Source organism: Balaenoptera borealis, assembly GCF_965194805.1.
Source record: "Balaenoptera borealis genome assembly, chromosome: 12".
In the NCBI taxonomy this organism is placed as follows: domain Eukaryota; kingdom Metazoa; phylum Chordata; class Mammalia; order Artiodactyla; family Balaenopteridae; genus Balaenoptera; species Balaenoptera borealis.
The window spans coordinates 72,036,400-72,060,531 of NC_138869.1; the positions used below are offsets into that span (position 1 = coordinate 72,036,400).

Sequence of the window (24,132 nt, forward strand, 5' to 3'; positions counted from 1 at the left end):
TATCACATGAGGAATGGAAATGGATATTTTTTTGTTTGAAGAAGGTAATGATTGTGCACGAGATAGTTTGTAATACTATTACTATTATATTAAGCAAGTGAAGATGGTCAGATGTGTCAGACCATTCCTTCGTAACAGTGTCTCCTTTCTTAAAGCTTCATTAAAGAACGGTCAAAAGTCAGCACGGTTCCTCTGAAGAATAAGAAAGCCTCCAGTTTTCATGAGTTTGCCCGGAACACCAGTGATGCTTGGGACATTGGCGATGATGAGGAAGAGGACTTTTCCTCCCCTTCTTTCCAAACTCTGAACTCAAAAGTTGCTTTGGCAACTGCTGCCCAAGTGCTAGAAAACCATAGCAAGCTGAGGGTGAAACCAGAGCGGTCCCAGTCAACGACATCCGATGTTCCTGCCAGCTACAAGGTCATAAAGTCCAGCAGTGACGCCCAGCTGTCCAGAAATTCCAGTAAGTCTGTCCAGCTCCCCTCCTTAGGCTCAGCCTCTTCAGCAGAGTGCCTTTTAAATAAAAACAGGTTTTTTTAGGGCCTCCCTCAGATCTTCCACTGGGTGATAAATAAGCGAGCTCAAGCCTGAGGGACATCAGTGAGCCTCACTGGTCCTGAGCTGTACTTGCTCCTCCCACCTGGATGGCTGCCTGGCCCTGGGACCCAGGGTTTCACTTCCTGACACCCGAGTGTTGCCTGCCATGCTCTTCTTCCTTTACCTGTGGTGGGGTCCAGAACTTCTGTGGTTTGGTTGCTTCACATTGCTTTAGGCCTGGTCAGGTTGAAGACTACTGACTATATGTAGTTACAGTTGTTAGTGGCTGAATTTCACAAATGTTTGGCACTGTTGGTTGACCTCCTCAGCTGTGGGGAACAGCCACTGGCATAGGTTGTCTTTTTCCTGTTCCTGAGGGACGGAGTCCCTGTGTCACGGCTCCCTGCCCACCAGGTTGGGTGGGGCGGGAGGAGATACCCCTTCTTTTCAGGAAATTGGCAGCAGTAACTGGTTGAGATGATGGTGGTTTTATCAGATGTTTGGGGATGCTCGGTGTACTCTTTTAAGTATCCGTTGCTGTATTTAATGTTGCCCTGAAGGGTTTTATGGAAGCCAGTTATTCTGAGCTGGAGGGGGAAGTGCCCTCAAGCTAGTGAAAGTTAAAACAGCTGACTGGTAAAGGATGAAAAAGAAAGTAGAATGTCAGAGCCCTGGTGCGTGTCCTGGCTCATGTTCTAAGAGAACTTCTTTTACCGTTTCAGACTAAGGTTGTGGTCAGGAAATTAGGCTGAAAGGCCTTTAAAATCATTCCATAGTCACTTTCCGTTGCTGATTCGGGCCCCAGCTCAAACCTTCAATGACGTGCCCAGGACAGGCATTCAGTGTCCATTGACCGGGTGGCCACAGCTACAGGCTGTGGAAAGTGTCTTCACACGTGATTGAGGGTCTCCACAGGGTCCCGGTGTGAGGGAAGGCCCCACCACGATCCCTAATGAGCTGCCCTTGTGCAGCCAGGACTGCCCAGAGCATTCCTGTTATGAGGTTCCCTCCTGGGAGCATCTGTCCGTCAGTCACTGATTCCGAAAGTGCACACTGGTCTGAGCTCTGCAGCGTGTGGTCTGTGTTTTCTAGGCCCCGTGTTACCCTAGGCATGCAAGCCAAGTACTCCGTGGCAGTTGTTTCTGTAAACCTTCTTGTCATGCTGGTTGATGAGTATTCACTGTTTTATTCTTGTTGTGACTACTACTTTTTAAGGCCCTAATATGTAAAGAATATGAAACAGCCATGAAAGGACAGTCAGAGTTTAAAACTGAGTTTCATTTGGGGTAGTAAAATAAGTAAGGGTTTTGGAGTCAGGCAGACCTAAGGTGGTATCTCAGCTCTCTCTTGCAAATTCCTTAACCTCTCTGAGCTACAGTTTCCTAATCTCTAAAATAGTGATAAATTCCTACCGTATGTTGCAAGGATCAAATGAGAGGTCATATGTAACTGTGACCAGCACAGTGCCTTAATAAGCATTCAATAAATGTTAGTCCTACACTGCTCATTTCTCCTACCTACCGTCCAGTTTAGAAGTGTCTAGAACTGGACACAGAGTTTAGCTTGAGTCTGTGTTCCTGTTATTTCAATTAGAGAAATGTGATTGGCTGGTGAGAAATATGGGGGCACAGAGGAACCCGCCTTAGGCCAGAGCCTCTCACCCGTGTGCAGAGCACAACTAGTGGGCCAAGGACAGGTGAGAGTTGTGCCAGAGGTATTGACCCTCTCAGCCCTTGGGGCAGCTGGCTGGGCCTGGGGCTTCGGGAGATCAGCCACCTCCTTTCATTGCGGTGTGCTTTACAGTGTCATTTTCTCTGTGCTCCGTGACGTGGAAAAGGAAGGCAAACACTGCCTTTGACTGCGTTGCCCCAAAACTTGCTATTAGGCACCAAGAAAAGTTCCACGTTGGGGTAGAAAGAAAACAATTGATTTTCCTCTGAAGTCACAAAAAAAGTTGTCAAATTTGCTACCGCAGCTGGAGTCTCTGTTTGCACATAAGGTGCCTTGGTGTGTATGACAAAAACGCAGGCCTTCCCCTGGGCGGATGAATGGAGCGCAGCTGGGTTTCCATCCCCTGGCTGCTCCACACCGAGCACCTTCAGGCAGCGCACAAACCATGCAGCCGCAGCTCTGGTGGAGGAGACCAGTGCTCAACGGTCAGGTTTAAGGTTTCTCAGAACCTGTGCTCTTCACACAGCTTGTCCTCTTTCTCTTTCAAATTATCTCAGGTGATACATGCCTGAGGAACCCACTCCACAAACAGCAGTCCCTCCCTCTCCGACCCATCATCCCCCTTGTTGCCCGGATCTCGGACCAGAACGCTTCTGGGGCACCCCCGATGACTGTCCGGGAGAAAACCCGCCTAGAAAAATTCCGTCAGCTTCTCTCCAGCCACAACACCGACTTAGGTGAGTCGCCGTGAGCCCTGGGCAAAAGCTAGCACCTCTTGGTGACTGGAATTCTCAGAGACCTGGAAGCTATTGCTCTTTATTCTTCCTTCTTTTACTTTTCCAGCATCTCCTGATCTGGTGCCCATTGAAGTGACATGCAGGTATTAAGTCAGAAATATGTTACTAGGAATTAGGGACCAAATTAGGTGGGACTGGATTCTGTGGCCTGTAGCTATTCTGGCTTTGGTCTCCCCTACCTCCAGGTGATTCTTACTGAAATCCACACCTACTGGCCTTTCTCTTCCCCTCTAACTCTAATCTCTGAGCTGACTGGATCACTGCTGCAGAGCCGTGACCTTGGCGCTTTGCTGCTCAGGGCTGTGTTTTGGGCTTTTTCCCTGTGCTTGTCGGTAGCTGGTGGCGGTGGTGGCAGCGGCAGTGGTGGCGGTGGCGATGGCAATCGTCCTACTGGAACGGTGGGAGGCACCAGGCAGCGCTGGCTGAGGCTTGTCTTAGGGCATCTGTGGGAAGGGCTACATCCAACAAAGCCTTTATCTATTTGCAGATGAACTGAGGAAGTGTAGCTGGCCAGGGGTTCCCAGGGAGGTTCGGCCTGTAACCTGGAGACTCCTATCGGTGAGTTCTACCCACTGTGTAGAGAAGCGTGAGCCTCACGCAGCCCTTCTTACCTGCTGAGGTTAGTCTGGTCACATAAGTCTTGCTCCGTAGACTTCTCTAGTCCTACCGGCTGTGGCAGACCTGTGGGACCGTAGTCCTATTTCTTTGCATAAAGAAACACATTCTTGAGAGTTTATTCCCACACACGTAGAAGAGCACACGTTTGTGCCTGTAGCCCTGCTCTCGCCTTCTCAGCACCGAGGAGGAAGAATACAGTGAGGCTGGGTGAGCCAGCGCTTGTTTGAACAGGCTCCCACATTCCCTGGGCTTCCCTCCTTTTTCAGTAGGAGTAACCTACTTTGCAACTGTGAAGAGTTGATAAACGGGCCTCCCTCAGAAGCCTGCACTAGTCCCACTTTCACTGAGTAATGGAACACTCTGCCTGTCACTGTGATAGGAACACTTTGATTTCCTGAGCCTGTAACATTCATTCATTCGTTCAGTAAATCTTTTAAGGATTTATTGAGGGCCTGCTGTTTGCCAGGCATGGTGCCAGGTGCTGTGAGGATATACGGAAGTGAAGACGGCACAGCCCCTGCTCTCCAGGCGCTTGCTCGCTCGCTATGGAATGTATCCCTTAGCTGCCTGCAAGAGGACGGCTCTCTCCTGACTGCCCCCACCCCCAGTCTTGCAGCCGTGTAATCATTGCCCCTGCTTCTTCTAAGTTTGAATGCTATTAGAAGTAGATGTGGTGAGAATGGAAGGGGAACAGGAGATGTAAGAACTGAGAGTGGGATCTAGACCAGGAATAAGAATGTAAGTTGGCCTGGAGCTGGGGCCAGGAGCAGGGCTGCTGCCAGCAGTTCTGTGTCCGGACGTTGCAGCTGCTGTGTCGCAGATTCCATTCAGGTTCCTAAGCTGGTAATTCTGAGTGTTACCGTAGAAAAGAATGTGTAACCGGCACCGACTCACGTGGCACACCACTGAGATACGCCACAGAGGCGGCCACCTCCCCGTGACCCTGGGAAGGATTGCCTCGTGCACACGCAGCCCCAGGAGGTCCTGACTTGGGTCCAGTTCCCTCCCACTGACCTACATTCGCTGCTCTACTGTGCCAGCTCCGGAGCTCCGCAGTGCTCCAGCAGTACCCGCTCCTAGCGCAGTGCAAGGGGTGCAGGGGTAAATAACCCTGGTTGGCCGTGCTTCATCTGCCCACATGTGCATCGCATTGAAGGAGGAGAGGGCAAACACTGGGGGGCCAGAACCAAGATGGGATTTACGGCTGTGTCTTGGCAGCTTTCTTTCGGTTCCTTTGATAGTTTCCAAGCCACTGCTCAGGCTGAAATAAAAATTAAGGATTCATCCAACCAGTGCCTGTCCCCATCTGACTAGCAGTCCTGTCTACAGGGCTATCTCCCAGCGAACACCGAGAGGAGGAAGCTGACCTTGCAGCGGAAGCGGGAGGAGTATTTTGGCTTCATTGAACAGTATTATGACTCTCGAAATGAGGAACATCACCAGGATACCTACAGACAGGTACAGTCATCGCCTGCTGCCCTTTTGCTCGCTAGTCGTAATCTTAAGGTGTGGCTCCTGGAAGTGCTCTTGGGGTGCGAGTTTTCCAAGTCTTCAGGCTACAGTGTGCTGGTTAGGAATTAAATTTATTCCCAGAACTACTTCCCCTCTTTCTAATTCAGTAGCTCTTATCTTAGCCATTTTAAATAGATAGATTCTGGGGGGTCCTGGTCAGTGGCAGTGCTTCTCTGACTTTAATGTGCATACACATCACCTAGGATTATGATAAAATCCCAACTAGGGATTGTGGTGAAATGCAGATTCTAATTCAGGAGGTCTGGGGTGAGACCTTCACTTCTAATGAGCTCCCAGGTGATGCCACCTGCTGCTGGTCCACAGACCACACAGAGAGTAATAAGGGTTATGGGACACAAGCTGAAAGATGAGTTCACTCTGTGGTCCATCCCTCTGGACTGTGACATCGGTGTGTCCTCCTGGGAGCTGCAATGCCTCTTTAGCACCCATATTTGTCTGTCTGCAGGAGCCGTAGCCATCAGCAGCCTTAGCAGGGAGTGTTCTGTCATTGCGCATAGTGGTCCCCACAGCCTGCGGAAAGGTGGAGGGTGTGAAGGGGAGTCTCGTGGCTGCAGAGGGGAAAATACTGGGGGAGGCAACTGTCTACAACAAGCTCCAAGAATTGAAGTAGCCTCTGCGGCTATTGACACAGTCCTTAGGATTGTTAGACATTGGGAAATCCCGAAGCCAAAGCCAATCATCGTGACTTCACAGAAGTCAGAACTTTCAGTGCCAGTTATTAAAGGCCAGCTCCCTCTAGTTCTCTATGCTGGCATGTTTTTGCAGCTTTCAGAGCTCTTTTACTTCTCGGGAACTGTTGAGTAAGAATCTGAAAGAGGCGTACACATTTTGATCATACCTGTTAAATAAGTACCAGCCCAGAGTAAAACAGATTCCAGACAATAGGAAAAAAGCGGGTGATTCTCTTAAGTTGTGAAGCCTATTGCTGTTTGGTGTAAGTAGTTTATTTGGGAAGGTTTCCTCACTGTTCAATAAGATATTGCTGTCATGGAAATGTATTCCAGATGCACAGGTAGGTAGGTTTAACTAGACTATTTTTGTATGGCAGTCAGTTCTTTCTAAAGATAAATTGTGCTCTCACTCTTACTCCCTTGATTTCTGGTTCCTAAGAAAATAACTTCTCAAAAGAACAAACTGGCATTTGTGTTTTTGGACGCGGCTTCTCTTTTTCAGATTCACATCGACATTCCAAGGACGAATCCTCTCATTCCATTGTTCCAGCAACCACTTGTACAGGAGGTGAGGGAAGTACTCAACATTCTCGGTCCTCCTCCCCCCATCCTTCTGTGGCACCATCTGTGTGGATGTGTGCTTAGCCCTCCCTCTAGGCATGGGCAGGTTTATGGCTAATCGTGATAGTACCTTGTGTTCCCATATGGAGCTTTGGTCCTTTCAGAGCACTTTCTTATGCATTCTCATCCGATCCTCATAACAAACCTGTGGGCTGAGTAGCACTTTGAGAGGCTAAGGGACTTGCCCAGCATCTTGAGTCTACCTGGTGACAGAATGAAGACAGAAACCACACCCTAGAATTCCTAGTCTTGTGTTTGCTCTGCTTTATCTAGCTGGTAGTGATGTGTGTGTGTGTGTGTGTGTGTGTGTGTAGTAAACATACATAACAAAATTCACCATTTTAACCATTTTTAAGTGTATAGTTCAGTGACATTAAGTACATTCATATTGTTATTCAACCATTACCACAATCCATCTCTACAACTTTTTTTCATCTTCCCAAACTGAAGCTCTGTACGCATGAAACAATAACTTTCCATCCCCCAGCAACTGCCATTCTACTTTCTGTGTCTATGAATTTGACTATTCCAGGTACCTCAAATAAGTGGGATCATACAGTATTTGTCCTTTTGTGACTGGCTTGTTTCACTTAGCATGATATCTTCAAGGTTCATCCATGTTGTAGCATGTGTCAGAATTTCCTTCCTTTTTATTTTTATTTATTTATTTTCTTGGCCGCACCGCGCGGCACGCGGGATCCTAGTTCCCCGACCAGGGATCGAACTTGCGCCCCCTGCATCGGAAGCACGGAGTCTTAACCACTGGACCGCCAGGGAAGTCCCCTTCCTTCCTTTTTAAGACTGAATGATATTCCATTATATGTGTATAAGACATATTGTTGATCTGCCATCTGTCAGTGGACACTTGAGTTGCTTCCACGTTTTGGGTATTGTGAGTAATGCTGCTGTGAACGTGGGTGTGCAAATATCTGAGTCCCTGTTTTAAATTCTTTCGGATACCTACCCAGAAGTCAAATTAGTAGTGATATGTTGAGACCTAACAAGTTGGCAAAGCACATGAAAGGTTTCAGTGGGACTATTAATCTTTTGACCAAGCAGTAAGTATTGATATAAACTCCTCAAGATTAGGGATTTCCTTTGGCAGCTTCATAGTAGCTAGGATACTGGATGTAAGTGCTCTTTGAATTATATTTTCACTCATCCTTATAATAGAGAAAATGTGATAAAAAAATGCTCAAAATAATTTCTGTTTGACTTTAGATTATACTCATAATTCTGTTTAAATATAGATGTGTCTACTGATGGGATCCCTCATAACTTACCACTAGCATAAAGAAGATTTTGAGGGTGACACCATTATTTTACCTGTAAGAGTCAGCTCAAAGGAAGCTAAAAACTGCCCAGGATCCCTTTGTGTCTCCCGTTCAGTTTCCCATGGCTCAGCCCTGCTTATTCCTCATTTTAACTTGAAGATGTTCAGATTCTTCTCTCTTACCTGTGCATGGTTACTTTAAATTTGGAGACAGGGAAAGTAGTTTATTTAAAAGGCTTCTCCTAGTAGTGGAACCTGCCTACAAAGAAAGAAATTCAAGCTGTAGTCTTTCCAATTTTTCTTGAATCACCTTTCCATCTAGCAGACTGTAGTAATCATAAATAGAATAAATTGCCAACCAAGGAGCAGAAAATTAAGTAACATTGAATATTGAAAGACTTGTTTTATAAACCTAAAGATACTTGAGAATTGACTATAGTAAGTGAGAATTACCCACACTAGTAGAAGAGGTGTCTCAGAGGCAGACAAGATTGTCCCAGGCTTTTTCTGTAGGGAAGATTCCATGGTCTCCCCTGGTAACCAGGCTTGGTGTTCATCTATTTCCATCTCTTTGGCGTTTTCACTTGTACAGTGTGAGTGTGTCTGCACTGTCCCATCCTTACTAGAGAGGGATTATTGCAGGTCTCCTGATTCTGAATGGTTAGCTTCCATGCGCTTGGCCATTGTTTAAGCCAGTCACCAGGGATTTGTGTATTCACAAGGAGCTGATAGTGTGAAGTAGAAGCCCTGATAAGTCCTTCAGAAGGATTGATCTGGAAGAGCTTTTAACAGAGACATCCAGACAGACACAGGCCACAGGAGGTGTGAGGAGACAGAGTGGAGCAGGGAACTCTTGAGATCTTCCTGAACGTGGTGGGTCTAGCTTGAGCCACAGTTTCAAGGGAGGCAGGAGGGTATTTAGCAGCAAAGAATGTAAGAGGGGTCCCATTGGAGCGTTGGGCCTAACACAAATGAGGACGCCACACCCTTCCCTCAGCCCCGGGGAGCAAGTGGGCCCATCTGGTGGAGGCAGAGGCCAGCTCCTTCCAGGCTGGGCTTTGCTCTCACTGCCTGCAAGGGCAGGGGTGTTGACGGTGGGAATGTTTCTTGGCTCTCTCTGCCAGATGGAAGGCAGACTCAACACGAGGGCTGCGAAACATCCTTTATTGTGTCTAGATTCTCCACATCTCTCCTACACTGGCTAACCAACTCCAAAGCCATACGACCACTTCCTTTTTACTTTTCCCCATGGGAGGTTTTTTCTCCCTTGCACCTGACCTCCGAGAGGGCCTCTTCAATCTGCCCGCAGAGCTGACTGACTCTGGGCTCTGCAGAGCCAGGTGCTGTGGAGGCCCCTAATCTCCTGTCCTCCCTGCATGTAGTCATTACCACCTCTGTCATCCCCCTGGTGTGGTTCAGAGACCTGAGGCAGCTCAGTCAAAGCCTGTCTAAGGAATGTATTGGGCCCAGGAGTTGTGGTCAGCAGGATGAAGCCAGGGGATGAGTATCAGCAAGCTGAGAGAAGACAGGGGAAAAGCTCCAAGGGCATAGTGAAAACAGAGAGGAGTGTAACAGAATGCGACAGGGCCGGACTCTGTAAAAGGACCATAAAGATCTTTTCAGGGACATCCCTGGTGGTCCAGTGGTTAGGACTCCATGCTTCCACTTCAGGGGGCACGGATTCGATCCCTGGTTGGGGAACTAAGATCCTGAGTGCTGTGCAGTGCGGCCAAAAAAAAAAAAGATTCTTTCTTTCTCCCCAGTCTAGTCCTCTGGGCTCTTGTGGCTAATGTACTTAACCCCAGAGGCTTTCCCCATGGAGGCCCTGGCTGACTTCTCTGTTCTCAAGTTCCTGGCTGTAGGAATCCATAGGATTTGGTTTATTTGACTTCCTGTCCCCAGTAATCGTCTGGGTTGCATCCTGATGTGTGAAATGACTTCCTGCATTTAGAGTCTGTCACTGGTTCCTAGTCAAGCTGGGTTAGAACTAAATCCAGACCTAGATCTCCTTCCGTCTCAGCAGGGAGAGAGGGGAGTGTGGTAAAGAAGGCATTTCCTCTTTAAATCCTGTAATGACCAAAAGAGATTTAGAAAATGTATCAGAGCTTAGATATTCTGATATCTTGCTCCTGGAAATAGAGAAACAGCATCTACAAATGAGCATGGTGGCCTGAATTAATGACATCCACAACAAACCTTTTTCTAAGCCATTTGTGTCACTCTCCTTTCCGTTTCCCAATTTTATATCACATTGGCTAGACACTGAAAAGAGAAAGGGCAAGAAGCACCTACCCCTGTTTAAAAACAGTTAGTGTCTTAGAAACTTTTTGTATTTGTAGACTGCCTTTGTCCACAATATTTAAAAAAATTTTTTTTTTTTTCCCCCACGTTTTACTTTATTTTTTTTTTCTTTTTTTTTTCTTCTTCTTTTTTTCTCTTTTTTCTTTTTTTTTTTCTTCTTTTTTTTTCCTTTTTCTTTTTTTTTTCTTTTTTTTTTCTCTTTTTTCCTTTTTTTTTCTTCTTTTTTCCTTTTTTTTTTTTTCACACACACACACACACACTGTAAAATTTTTTCTACAAATTCTGTAGCATCGCTGAGTTAAATTGTGAGGTAGGTAAATGGAGGGAGGGAGAGTATCCCCGTGATTTAACATCATGTCGCCTTTTTTTCTCATTTTCCTAGATCTTCGAAAGAATTCTATTTATTTGGGCAATCCGACACCCTGCCAGTGGGTATGTCCAAGGAATTAATGACCTGGTCACTCCGTTCTTTGTCGTCTTCCTCTCAGAATATGTCGGTAAGAAGCATGAGTACCAAGTTGAACAAGCTTTTGCTCTTTCTTATCTGTGGTCTGTTTGTTTTTCCCAAGAGTGCAGCCAGTGGGCACGTCTTGCTGAAAAAGAGATAGTGGCTTTAGAATACACAGCTAAACCTGTTTTTTTTTTTTTTTTTTTTAAATTATTTATTTATTATTTATTTTTGGCTGTGTTGGGCCTTCGTTTCTGTGCGAGGGCTTTCTGTAGTTGCGGCAAGCGGGGGCCACTTTTCATCGCGGTGCGCGGGCCTCTCACTATCGCGGCCTCTCTTGTTGTGGAGCACAGGCTCCAGACACGCAGGCTCAGTAGTTGTGGCTCACGGGCCTAGTTGCTCCACGGCATGTGGGATCTTCCCAGACTAGGGCTTGAACCCGTGTCCCCTGCATTGGGAGGCAGATTCTCAACCACTGTGCCACCAGGGAAGCCATAAACCTGTTTTAACAGCAGCCGCAGCAGCAGCCTGGAATTTCTCTCTCGAGATGGTCACAGATCTCACCTAAGAAGACCTTTGCCAAAGAATGACCAAATTGATATATTTATGTTCTGCCATAAACAGATGGTTTGATGGTTTGACTGAGGTTCCTTTTGGATTATTTTGAACTCGTCTCAAATGCAGACCCTCATCTGTGAAAGCTGGAATTTTAGATTATACATCAGGCCTTCACACTTCAGTTCACATGCTGTATCTTAGGAGCAGGATGTGGACGTATAGAGCGGGAAAGGTGCCAGAATCCAGCTCACACTGGAGGTAATGGAATGGGCCAAGGAGAGCTCCAGGACCTTGGTTTCTCCTCCTCTTCCTTCACCTCTTACCCCACTGGGTTCTTGTCACTTTGAACAGAGTGATTCGCTGTCACGGCAGCAGTTAGGTTTTCTTACAGCTCCAGCCACCTGCTCCAGCCAGGCCTAAATCGTCAGAGTCTTAAAAGGCATTGAGGATCCTCCACTTTTTTGGTTTCCTCAGTCACTTGTGCTTCAAGACTCAGAGGAAAACCTGTCTGTCATGGCCTGATGCTTTGTTCTCTTAGTCAAAGACAAGTTCATGTGGGAATAAGAACATTGAAAAGGATTTTAGAAAACTATCCGTCTACTCCCCTCATTTCACAGATGGATTGTGAGATTCCTTGCCTCCTTATTAGTGGCAGGGCTAGGACCAGAACCCTCTTCTTCAGACTCTGGGGGTGGTGGGTTATTTTTGTAGAAAGCCATTGCAGGGGGTAGGATGGTAATGAGAAGGGGACTGGAATGGAGCCCCTTGGAGGGGGAAGGCATAAGAAATGCCTCACTTGATCCTTCCCATTCAGGTTTTCTCGTGGGACTCAAAGCCTTGGTGTTTTGGTCTTTCATGAGGCAGCCTTTTTTATTTTTCATTACTCAAAACGTTAAGGCAACCTAATGATGCCATTCCTTGTTCCCCTTAAGTGACAGCAGCCAGGGCAGAACTGGAAGTCAGGGTGGAAGGTCACACTCTTGTTCACTCTGTCCAGTGACCCTAAGCAAAAGCATATAAATAAAGCTTTTGCTGGAGAACTTTCATTTTCCCCTCACATTAATAGGTCAATTTTCAGAGGCATCTTAATTCTCTGTGGTTTAACTTTATTAAAGAGCGGTGCAGCTGGTCTGTTGGGATTTGGGGGTTGATTCTTGCAGTAGTACTTTTCTGAAATGGTATTCAAGGATGAGCCTAGGAAGGTATTAATCCATTCATTAATCTACATTTGAGGTCTGAATGCTGGCATTGCCAGTTTTTATGCCAATTAAGGGAAATCCTCAGCAGCTGCAGTTCTAATTGGATATTAACTATCTTGTTAGCCGTCATTTATATTTTGTACCAAATTTTCCTTTACCTTCTATAGGCACCCATCCCAGTGCTACCCTCAGCCCCACCAAGCACTGTGCCTTTCTTTTTTGTTTTTTAATAAATTTATTTATTTATTTATTTTTGGCTGCATTGGGTCTTCGTTGCTGTGCATGGGCTTTTTCTAGTTGCAATGAGCGGGGGCTACTCTTCGTTGTGGTGTGCGGGCTTCTCATTGCGGTGGCTTCTCTTGTTGCGGAGCACAGGCTCTAGGCGTGCAGGCTCAGTAGTCGTGGCTCGAGGGCTCTAGAGCACAGGCTCAGTAGTTGTGGCGCACAGGCTTAGTTGCTCCACGACATGTGGGATCTTCCCAGACCAGGGCTCGAACCCATGTCTCCTGCATTGGCAGGCGGATTCTTAACCACTGCACCACCAGGGAAGTCCACTGTGCCTGTCTTTGATAGATATGACTGCATTCTGATCTGGGTGTTGGGTTTGTCAGTCTTACCTGCTGACCAGTGAAACCATTGCTGACCCACAGCGTTTACACAGTGAAGCGTGGGCTTCTCTGCCCTTCCTGAGCAAGGAAGCCTTTCTTGGCAAGGCTGTACTCAGTTTCACCTCTGCAGCAGACTTCAGATGGGTGTTTGGTACCTCCTCCTAGAACTAGGAAGGCGGGGCCCATTCTTTTTTTACAAAAACTTTTCAGTTTCAAGCATATGTACAAGTAGAAAAAATAATACCATAAATCCTTATATACCTGCCACCCAACTTCATAACTCTGTCCATTCTTCACCCACTCATCTTTGTGAGTAAGCAAATCTCAATGTCAAGCACCATATAATTTCATCCATAAATATTTTCATATGTACCTTTCGAAGATAATGATTAAAGAAACTCACAGCTGTAATGCAATTATTACATCTAAAAAGTTATAATAGCTCCTTAATATAATCTAATATACAACACCATTCAAATTTTCTTGATTCCCGTACATATATTTAACAGTTTGTTTGAATCAGGGTTCAAATCAGGTCCACACATTCTACTAATTGGTTGATATGTCTCTTAAGTCTCTCTTAATCTATCAGTTCCCATCCATCTCTCTTTTCCTTAGGAGTTTGTACCTTTAGCCCTTATTTTTCCAGTTTTCAAACTAGGACTTGCCAGGCCAACCAGTAATATGACCCTGATTTTTTAAAGCACTTTACCGTTTGCAAAGTACTTTGACTTACCTGATTTCATTTAGTAGCCCCCAATATCTCTTTAAGGTAGATGTATCAACCTATTTTAAATGAGCTCCCAAACTCAAACCTAGGTCTTTTGACCTAAATACCTGTGCTCTTTATAAGAATTGGTGGTATCTCAACTTAGATCTATCTAGTGGCTCCCTCTTCTCCATTCCCTGCTCCAAAGCAGGCAGCACATTTCTTACTGCTTTTCTTAAAACAAAAACAAACAAACAAACAAAAATACAATAGAGGTACATACTCATTTAAAAAAATCAAGGACTTCCCTGGTGGCGCAGTGGTTAAGAGTCTGCCTGCTGATGCAGGGGACACGGGTTCGAGCCCTGGTCTGGGAAGATCCCACATGCCGCGGAGCAACTAGGCGCGTGAGCCACAACTACTGAGCCTGCGCGTCTGGAGCGTGTGCTCCGCAACAAGAGAGGCCACGACAGTGAGAGGCCCGCGCACAGCGATGAAGAGCGGCCCCCGCTCGCCGCAACTAGAGAAAGCCCTCGCACAGAAACGAAGGCCCAGGACTTCCCTGGTGGCGCAGTGGTTAAGAATCTGCCTGCCAATGCAGGGGACACGGGTTCGAGCCCTGGTCCGGGAAGATCCCACATGCCGCGGAGCAACTAAGCCCGTGCGCCACAACTACTGAGCCTGTGCTCTAGAGCCCACGAGCCACAACTACTGAGCCTGCGTGCCACAACTACTGAAGCCCGCGTGCCTAGAGCCCGTGCTCCACAACAAGAGAAGCCACCACAATGAGAAGCCTGCGCACCGCAAGGAAGAGTAGCCCCCGCTCGCCGCAACTAGAGAAAGCCTGCGTGCAGCAACAAAGACCCAATGTAGCCAAAAATAAATAAATAAATAAATAAAATTTATTTAAAAAAAAAAAAAAAAAGAAATGAAGGCCCAACACAGCCATAAATAAATAAAAAAAAAAAATAGAGGTACATACTCATTTAAAAAAAATCAAGGACTTCCCTGGTGGCGCAGTGGTTAAGAATCCGCCTGCCAATGCAGGGGACACGGGTTCGAGCCCTGGCCTGGGAAGATCCCACATGCTGCGGAGCAACTAAGCCTGTGTGCCACAACTACTGAGCCTGCGCTCTAGAGCCCGTGAGCCACAACTCCTGAGCCCGCATGCCACAACTACTGAAGCCTGTGTGCCTAGAGCCTGTGCTCTGCAATAAAGAGAAGCCACTGCAATGAGAAGCCCACACATCACAGCAAAGAGCAGCCCTCGTTCGCCGCAACTAGAGAAAGCCTGCGCACAGCAACAAAGACCCAACGCAGCCAAAAATAAACAAATAAATAAATAAATATATTAAAAAAAATAAAAACAGTATAGAATTGTTATTACCTCACCCCTACCCCCCCATCACCAGAGATAACTACCGTTGACCTCTTGGTGTGTATTTTTCCAGTCCTTTTCCTGTGTGCGGATAGAGCTGCATATATTATTTTTCTTTGTTGTATTCAGAAAACTGGGATCAAACTTATCCATACTTTTCTCTATCTTGCTTGTTTTCATTCACAAATATCTGGCCAGCTTTCCAAGTTTGGTCATATGGATCTACTTCATCGTTTTCAGCAATTATATTTGCTTTCATCAAACTTTACTATAGTTGAGTAAACAATTCTTTTATAATAGGACATTTAAATAATCTACAATTTTTAGCTATTATAAAGAACACTTCAATGAATATCCTTGTACATATTTTCTTATACATTTGTGTTAAAATACACGTTTCCCTGAAAGAGAGCCCATAGAACGGAAATTACTAGTCCTAAAAGCATGCCAAATAGGTACCACTCCAAAATTACACTGCAAAAAGGTTTACAGCAGTTTATACTCCAACCACTAATGTTTGGGTGCACTCTTCACATCCTTAGCAAAACTGGGTATTTTAGTCTAACTGTGTTTCACCAATTTGGCAAATAAACCATGGTTTGTGTTTCAATTTTTATTTCCACTTGCTCATCAGTGAGGTGGTTTATCTTTTCTTTTGTGTATTAGCATTTGTTTCTTTTGTCATCTGCTTGTTCAAATCTTTTATCCAGTCTATGGCCATACCACCCTGAACGTGTCTGATCTCGTCTGATCTCGGAAGCTAAGCAGGGTCAGGCCTGGTTAGTACCTGGATGGGAGACCGCCTGGGAATACCGGGTGCTGTAGGCTTAAAAAAAGAAAAAAAAAAGAAAAAAAATTTTTATCTTTATTTATTTATTTATTTATTTACGACTGTGTTGGGTCTTCGTTTCTGTGCGAGGGCTTTCTCTAGTTGCGGCAAGTGGGGGCCACTCTTCATCGCGGTGCACGGGTCTCTCACTCTCACGGCCTCTCTTGTTGCGGAGCACAGGCTCCAGACGCGCAGGCTCAGTAGTTGTGGCTCACAGGCCTAGTTGCTCCGCGGCATGTGGGATCTTCCCAGACCAGGGCTCGAACCCGTGTCCCCTGCATTGGCAGGCAGATTCTCAACCACTGCACCACCAGGGAAGCCCCAGAAAAAAAAATTCTTTTATCCAGTTTTTAAAAAAATAACTTTATTTATTTATTTATTTATTTATTTATTTATTTTTGGCTTCGTTGGGTCTTTGTTGCTGCGCACGGGCTTTCTCTAGTTGCGGCGAGCGGGGGCTACTCTTCGTTGCGATGTGCGGGCTTCTCATTGCGGTGGCTTCTCTTGTTGAGGAGCACGGGTTCTAGGTGCCCTGGCTTCAGTAGTTGCAGCACACGGGCTCAGCACTTGCCGTGCGTGGACTCTAGGGCGTGTGGGCTTCGGTAGTTGTGGCACGTGGGCTCAGTAGTTGTGGCTTGCGGGCTCTAGAGTGCAGGCTCAGTAGTTGTGATGCACGGGCTTAGTCGCTCTGTGGCATGTGGGGTCTTCCCAGACCAGGGATCAAACCCGTGTCCCCTGCATTGGCAGGTGGATTTTTAACCATTGCGCCACCAGGGAAGTCCTATCCAGTTTTTTCTATTGGACTGTTGGTCTTGTTTTGTAAGAGCTTTATGTGGATTAGATATATTCATTTTTCATCTGCTATGTGTTAAAAATATGAGGTCAAACCACATGAAATTGCTAATATTCAACCTTTTTTTTTTTTCACACACACACACTGTATTTTATTTTTACAAGAGATAAATAGACTGACACCAAGCACTGTACATGGATGACCACAACAAAAGCAACGATTGCAATTACCAAACATGAAACACACTCATACTATGTCATAATATTGACATTCAGTCCAGTAATCCTCCACTGTAACAGCTCCTTTACTTTGCAGTGAAAATTGATTTGTATATTCTTTGCCTCTGAGTCCTTGTGGGATTTTTTTTTTTTTTTAATTCAGACAGAAAGTCACAAAAATTATACTCATCCTCATCAGTTCACTCAGTCCCATGTAATTAATTTTTTGTTCATCATGATCTTTTGTTAGCACTTTTATGAGTTCATCAGTTTTTCATTAGAGTTCTGAAAATGCTTATTCATTCAGTTCAGCAGTACAGTCAGTTACCAGAAACCTGTACTTGTCAGAGTCTTTTCCATGAATTTCTTGAAGATGTAACCCTTTTATAGGAACATATTTGCAAAATCATCAGAGTACACCCAGAACTGTCTGTAAATGACAAAAGACTTAAAAATGACCACGGTTAAAGATTTGATGAAAGTTCATAATAATGCAGTTGACAAGAAAATTAGTTATTTCTGAGATATACATTGTAAAGTAATAACTAGGATTATTACTTATAACATTATACCAGAACATATAAGATTTTTAGAAATTTCATGTAATGTCTGAAACATTTATATTAACATATTTCCATACATATTTCCATACAAATACAAATATAAGATTTTTAGAAATTTCATGTAGTGTCTGAAACATTTATATTAACATATTTCCATACACATAACCCAATGAAAGTTTAGTATTAGTTGTTTTGTTTGTTTTTTTTATACTGCAGGTTCTTATTAGGCATCAATTTTATACACATCAGTGTATACATGTCAATCCCAATCGCCCAATTCAGCACACCACCATCCCCACCCCACCGCAGTTTTCCCCCCTTGGTGTCCATATGTCCATTCTCTACATCTGTGTCTCAACTTCTGCCCTGCAAACTGGCTCATCTGTACCATTTTTCTAGGTTCCACATACATGCATTAATATACGATATTTGTTTTTCTCCTTCTGACTTACTTCACTCTGTATGACAGTCTCTAGATCCATCCACGTCTCAACAAATGACTCAATTTCGTTCCTTTTTATGGCTGAGTAATATTCCATTGTATATATGTACCACATCTTCTTTATCCATTCGTCTGTTGATGGGCATTTAGGTTGCTTCCATGACCTGGCTATTGTAAATAGTGCTGCAATGAACATTCGGGTACATGTGTCTTTTTGAATTACGGTTTTCTCTGGGTATATGCCCAGTAGTGGGATTGCTGGGTCATATGGTAATTCTATTTTTAGTTTTTTAAGGAACCTCCATATTGTTCTCCATAGTGGCTGTATCAATTTACATTCCCACCAACAGTGCAAGAGGGTTCCCTTTTCTCCACACCCTCTCCAGCATTTGTTGTTTGTAGATTTTCTGATGATGCCCATTCTAACAGGAGTGAGGTGATACCTCATTGTAGTTTTGATTTGCATTTCTCTAATAATTAGTGATGTTGAGCATCTTTTCATGTGCTTCGTGGCCGTCTGTATGTCTTCTTTGGAGAAATGTCTATTTAGGTCTTCTGCCCATTTTTGGATTGGGGTGTTTGTTTCTTTAATATTGAGCTGAATGAGCTGTTTATATATTTTGGAGATTAATCCTTTGTCCGTTGATTCGTTTGCAAATATTTTCTCCCATTCTGAGGGTTGTCTTTTCGTCTTTTTTATGGTTTCCTTTGCTGTGCAAAAGCTTTGAAGTTTCATTAGGTCCCATTTGTTTATTTTTGTTTTTATTTCCATTACTCTAGGAGGTGGATCAAAAAAGATCTTGCTGTGATTTATGTCAAAGAGTGTTCTTCCTATGTTTTCCTCTAAGAGTTTATAGTGTCCAGTCTTACATTTAGGTCTCTAATCCATTTTGAGTTTATTTTTGTGTAGGGTGTTAGGGAGTATTCTAATTTCATTCTTTTACATGTAGCTGTCCAGTTTTCCCAGCACCACTTATTGAAGAGACTGTCTTTTCTCCATTGTATATCTTTGCCTCCTTTGTCATAGATTAGTTGACCATAGGTGCGTGAGTTAATCTCTGGGCTTTCTATCTTGTTCCATTGATCTATGTTTCTGTTTTTGTGCTAGTACCATATTGTCTTGATTACTGTAGCTTTGTAGTATAGTCTGAAGTCAGGGAGTCTGATTCCTCCAGCTCCATTTTTTTCCCTCAAGACTGCTTTGGCTATTCGGGGTCTTTTGTGACTCCATACAAATTTTAAGATGATTTGTTCTAGCTCCGTAAAAAATGCCATTGGTAATTTGATAGGGATTGCATTGAATCTGTATATTGCTTTGGGTAGTATACTCATTTTCACAATGTTGATTCTTCCAATCCAAGAACATGGTATATCTCTCCATCTGTTGGTATCATCTTTAATTTCTTTCATCAGTGTCTTATAGTTTTCTGCATACAGGTCTTTTGTCTCCCTAGGTAGGTTTATTCCTAGGTATTTTATTCTTTTTGTTGCAGTGGTAAATGGGAGTGTTTCCTTAATTTCTCTTTCAGATTTTTCATCATTAGTGTATAGGAATGCAAGAGATTTCTGTGCATTAATTTTGTATCCTGCAACTTTACCATATTCATTAATTAGCTCTAGCAGTTTTCTGGTGGCAGTTTTAGGATTCTCTATGTATAATATCATGTCATCCACAAACAGTGACAGTTTTACTTCTTCTTTTCCAATTTGTATTCCTTTTATTTCTTTTTCTTCTCTGATTGCCGTGGCTAGGACTTCCAGAACTATGTTGAATAATAGTGGTGAGAGTGGACATCCTTGTCTCGTTCCTGATCTTAGAGGAAATGCTTTCAGTTTTTCACCATTGAGAATGATGTTTGCTGTGGGTTTGTCATATATGGCCTTTATTATGTTGAGGTAGGTTCCCTCTATGCCCACTTTCTGGAGAGTTTTTATCAGAAATGGGTGTTGAATTTTGTCCAAAGCTTTTTCTGCATCTATTGAGATGATCATATGGTTTTTATTCTTCAATTTGTTAATATGGTGTATCACATTGATCGATTTGCGTATATTGAAGAATCCTTGCATCCCTGGGATAAATCCCACTTGATCGTGGTGTATGATCCTTTTAATGTGTTGTTGGATTCTGTTTGCTAGTATTTTGTTGAGGATTTTTGCATCTATATTCATCAGTGATATTGGTCTGTAATTTTCTTTTTTTGTAGTGTCTTTGTCTGGTTTTGGTATCAGGGTGATGGTGGCCTCATAGAATGAGTTTGGGAGTGTTCCTTCCTCTGCAATTTTTTGGAAGAGTTTGAGAAGGATGGGTGTTAGCTCTTCTCTAAATGTTTGATAGAATTCACCTGTGAAGCCATCTGGTCCTGGACTTTTGTGTGTTGGAAGATTTTTAATCACAGTTTCAATTTCGTTACTTGTGATTGGTCTGTTCATATTTTCTGTTTCTTCCTGGTTCAGTCTTGGAAGGTTATACTTTTCTAAGAATTTGTCCATTTCTTCCAGGTTGTCCATTTTATTGGCATAAAGTTGCTTGTAGTAGTCTCTTAGGATGCTTTGTATTTCTGCGGTGTCTGTTGTAACTTCTCCTTTTTCATTTCTGATTTTATTGAATTGAGTCCTCTCCCTCTTTTTCTTGATGAGTCTGGCTAATGGCTTATCAATTTTGTTTATCTTCTCAAAGAACCAACTTTTAGTTTTATTGATCTTTGCTATTGTTTTCTTTGTTTCTATTTCATTTATTTCTCCTCTGATCTTTATGATTTCTTTCCTTCTGCTAACTTTGGGTTTTGTTTGTTCTTCTTTCTCTAGTTTCTTTAGGTGTAAGGTTAGATTGTTTACTTCAGATTTTTCTTGTTTCTTTAGGTAGGCTTGTATAGCTATAAACTTCCCTCTTAGAACTGCTTTTGCTGCATCCCATAGGTTTTGGGTCGTCGTGTTTTCATTGTCATTTGTCTCTAGGTATTTTTTTATTTCCTCTTTGATTTCTTCAGTGATGTCTTGGTTATTTAGTAACGTATTGTTTAGCCTCCATGTGTTTGTCTTTTTTACGTTTTTTTCCCTGTAATTCATTTCTAATCTCATAGCGTTGTGGTCAGAAAAGATGCTTGATATGATTTCAATTTTCTTAAATTTACTGAGGCTTGATTTGTGACCCAAGATGTGATCTATCCTGGAGAATGTTCCGTGTGCACTTGAGAAGAACGTGTAATCTGCTGTTTTTGGATGGAATGTCCTATATATATCAATTAAATCTCTCTGTTCTATTGTGTCATTTAAAGCTTCTGTTTCCTTATTTATTTTCATTTTGGATGATCTGTCCATTGGTGTAAGTGAGGTGTTGAAGTCCCCCACTATGATTGTGTTACTGTTGATTTCCTCTTTTATAGCTGTTAGCAGTTGCCTTATGTATTGAGGTGCTCCTATGTTGGGTGCATATATATTTATAATTGTTATATCTTCTTCTTGGATTGATCCTTGGATCATTATGTAGTGTCCTTCCTTGTCTCTTGTAACATTCTTTATTTTAAAGTCTATTTTATCTGATATGAGTATAGCTACTCCAGCTTTCTTTTGATTTCCATTTGCATGGAATATCGTTTTCCATCCCCTCACTTTCAGTCTGTATGTGTCCCTAGGTCTAAAGTGGGTCTCTTGTAGACAGCATATATATGGGTCTTGTTTTTGTATCCATTCAGCCAGTCTATGTCTTTTGGTTGGGGCATTTAATCCATTCACGTATTGCTTAGGAAGTCTTTCCTCACCCCAATATTATAAGAATATTCTTCCATGTTTTCTTCTAATATGCTTGTGGTTTTGATTTTACATTTAGCTTTTTAAATTCCATTAGTAATTTATTTTCCTGTACAGTGGGGGTTGAGATTTAAAGTTACTGTTCCAACTGGATAGTTCATTTTTTCAACACTGTTTATAAATAGTACATCCTTTCTTCACTCATGTGAAATCCCTCTTCATAATATAATATAAATTTCTTTATTTATATGGTTTACTTATTTCTGTTCCATTTATCTCCATTTCTATGCATGTACCAACAGCTTGGATTTTTGACCTTTGTAGTGTGTTTTATTATTATTTCAGGGCCAGTCTCTTTCATCATCCTTTTGTAAAAATTGTCTTGGCTCTTCTTCCAGGTGAACTTTAGAATCAACTTGCCAAATTCAGGATGTAGGGAACCCTTTTGAATTTTTATTGGAAGTGCTGCAGTAAATTTACAAATTAGTTTGGTGGGGTATTTTTTTCTTTTTTTGATAGCAGCTTTGTTGAGATGGCATTCGTATACCATACAATTCACCCATTTAAAGTGTACAATTCAATGGTTTTTAGTATATTTATAGAGCTGTGTAACCATCAGCACAGTCAATTTTAGAATATTTTCATCAGCCCAAAAAGAAACCCTGTACCCCTTAGCCATCACTCCCAAGCCCCTGCACCCCCTCTATTCCTAGGCAACCATTAATCTACTCTCTGTCTCTATGGATTTGCCTTTTCTGGACATTTCATAAAAATGGTCATTCCTTTTTATGGTCAAATAAATATTCCATTGTATGAATATACCACATTTTATTTGTATGTTCATCGGTTGCTGGGTATAAATTAAGCTTCAAAGAAACAAGGCATACAGACTTCCCTCCAGCCTCAAGGCCTTTCCTGAACATAGATTCAACATTGTTTGTGGCCTTCAAGAATAGTTCTCTTGTCTGAGTAATAATGCTGCTTTTCTTCCCTTCTCTAATAGTGCCATATCCTAGTAAGGCAGCTACTGTGAAAGTTGTGTTGTTATGACCTCTCTGATATGACTCTCCCTACCACAGGAGGAGGCCTCAGGTATCCTTCACCCATGGAACAGGCCAGGCAGTTGCCCTCATCATCCCAGGCAGGTATCATCAGGCAGCCTTAGCCCACCGCCCCATCTTACTGAGCTGTAGCGTGGAGGACGTGTCCTAGTAGAGCTGTGGGATCCACATGCCACCAGGACGTTGTTTGCCCTCTCTCCTATCTCCTCCCCTATCTGTTCTTTATTACTTTTATAAATTGGTACCTGAGCTGGCTTCATGCTTTGTGTCATGTTTGTTGTAAAATAGTTGAAAATGGGGAGAACCAGTGACTCCCCTCTGAGTTGCTAGAGGATTTTTCTGTAGCTGGCTTAGCCCCCCAGTAGCCTCTTTATCTGCTGAAACCAGCTGCTCACATAGAAGTGGGTCCTCTGTGGATAAACCAGCTATGTCTGGGTCCAGAGGTGACAATGCTGGAGGGTCACCCCTGGGAAGATAGAGTCTCTGGACTGTGACCCCTGAGATGGTGGAATGCCTTTAGACTCTCATCTCCAAAACCTAATGGACTTAGATGACATTATTGATCTAGCTTGGAACATATTAAGGTCAAATGTAATTGATGATGTGGCCATCACCAAATTAAGCTGTGTAACAGCAACTGTTTAAGTGATGCAAATGAGGAAGTCGTATAGAAAAGTGGGGCTCATGACATGTCCTGTTTTCAAAAGAAGAGTGGTGCCTGGTGATTTCTTTCATTACAAAATGAAACACTGTCAAATAACTCTCCCCCTTTTCCTCTGCATGAAGTAGTACAGCAGGATTTTCATTTCAGGTTTTACTTAAAAGCATGACAGCAGTAGAACTCCCAGAAAGGAAGTCTTTCCCATACCTCTGACTCACGTTCCCTGCGTGACATTTACACTCAGATATGTCATAAATGACCAGTTAGGATTAGCTTGTCTGCACTGACAGGGAACCAATACCTTAAGCAAGAGAGAAAATCTTACTTCTCTCACATTAAAAGTCAGGAGGTAAGTAGTCTGGGGCTCCGGGGTATCAGGGATCCAGCCTCCTCCCTCTGTTGTCCTACCGTTCTCAGCATGTGTTTTTGTACTCATGATCCAAGATAGCTGCTTGTGCTCTAGCCATCACATCTATATTCCAGCCAGTATGGAGGGGGAAAGGAAGAAAGGCATACTCCTTCTGTTGAAGGACACTTCCCAAGTACATGACACTTGGTTTTGAATCTCTCTTGTCTGAACTTAGTCTTATGGCCATTCCCATCTGCAAGTGAGCCTGGAAAACATAGTCTGTATCCCAGGTGGCCAGTACCCTTACGAGTCCTTTCCCCAAGGAAGAGTGGGTTATAGTTATTTATGGATAGTGACAATCTTTGCTATCCCTAGGCTCCTCAGACGCAGTGTTTGACTAACTCCTCTCCATACCCAACCACCCTTTTCTCTCAGTTGCCAGCATTTCCTGTCACTTAAGTCAGAAATGCTAAGACTTGTTCGTAATTCTTTTTTCTCATTCTTGCATATCCAATCGGTTACAGAGCTCTGATGATTTCATGTCCTA

General features: G+C 43.4%; 1 protein-coding gene and 1 long non-coding RNA gene across 4 annotated transcripts in view; both read left to right on the forward strand.

Annotated features, from left to right (window-relative positions):
• The window catches only part of LOC309608274, a 244,302-nt gene that overhangs the window by 103,456 nt on the left and 116,714 nt on the right, over window positions 1-24,132 (forward strand). The window lies entirely within an intron of this gene.
• Window positions 1-24,132, forward strand: part of TBC1D22B (TBC1 domain family member 22B) — a 70,245-nt gene that overhangs the window by 20,010 nt on the left and 26,103 nt on the right. For all 3 annotated transcript variants that reach the window (XM_082347843.1, XM_082347842.1, XM_082347841.1), the window contains exons 3-8: window positions 156-463; window positions 2,766-2,945; window positions 3,493-3,563; window positions 4,953-5,081; window positions 6,330-6,395; window positions 10,405-10,519. In XM_082347843.1, coding sequence (XP_082203969.1) covers window positions 156-463; window positions 2,766-2,945; window positions 3,493-3,563; window positions 4,953-5,081; window positions 6,330-6,395; window positions 10,405-10,519 — 869 coding nt within the window. The remainder of the gene's footprint in view (window positions 1-155; window positions 464-2,765; window positions 2,946-3,492; window positions 3,564-4,952; window positions 5,082-6,329; window positions 6,396-10,404; window positions 10,520-24,132) is intronic.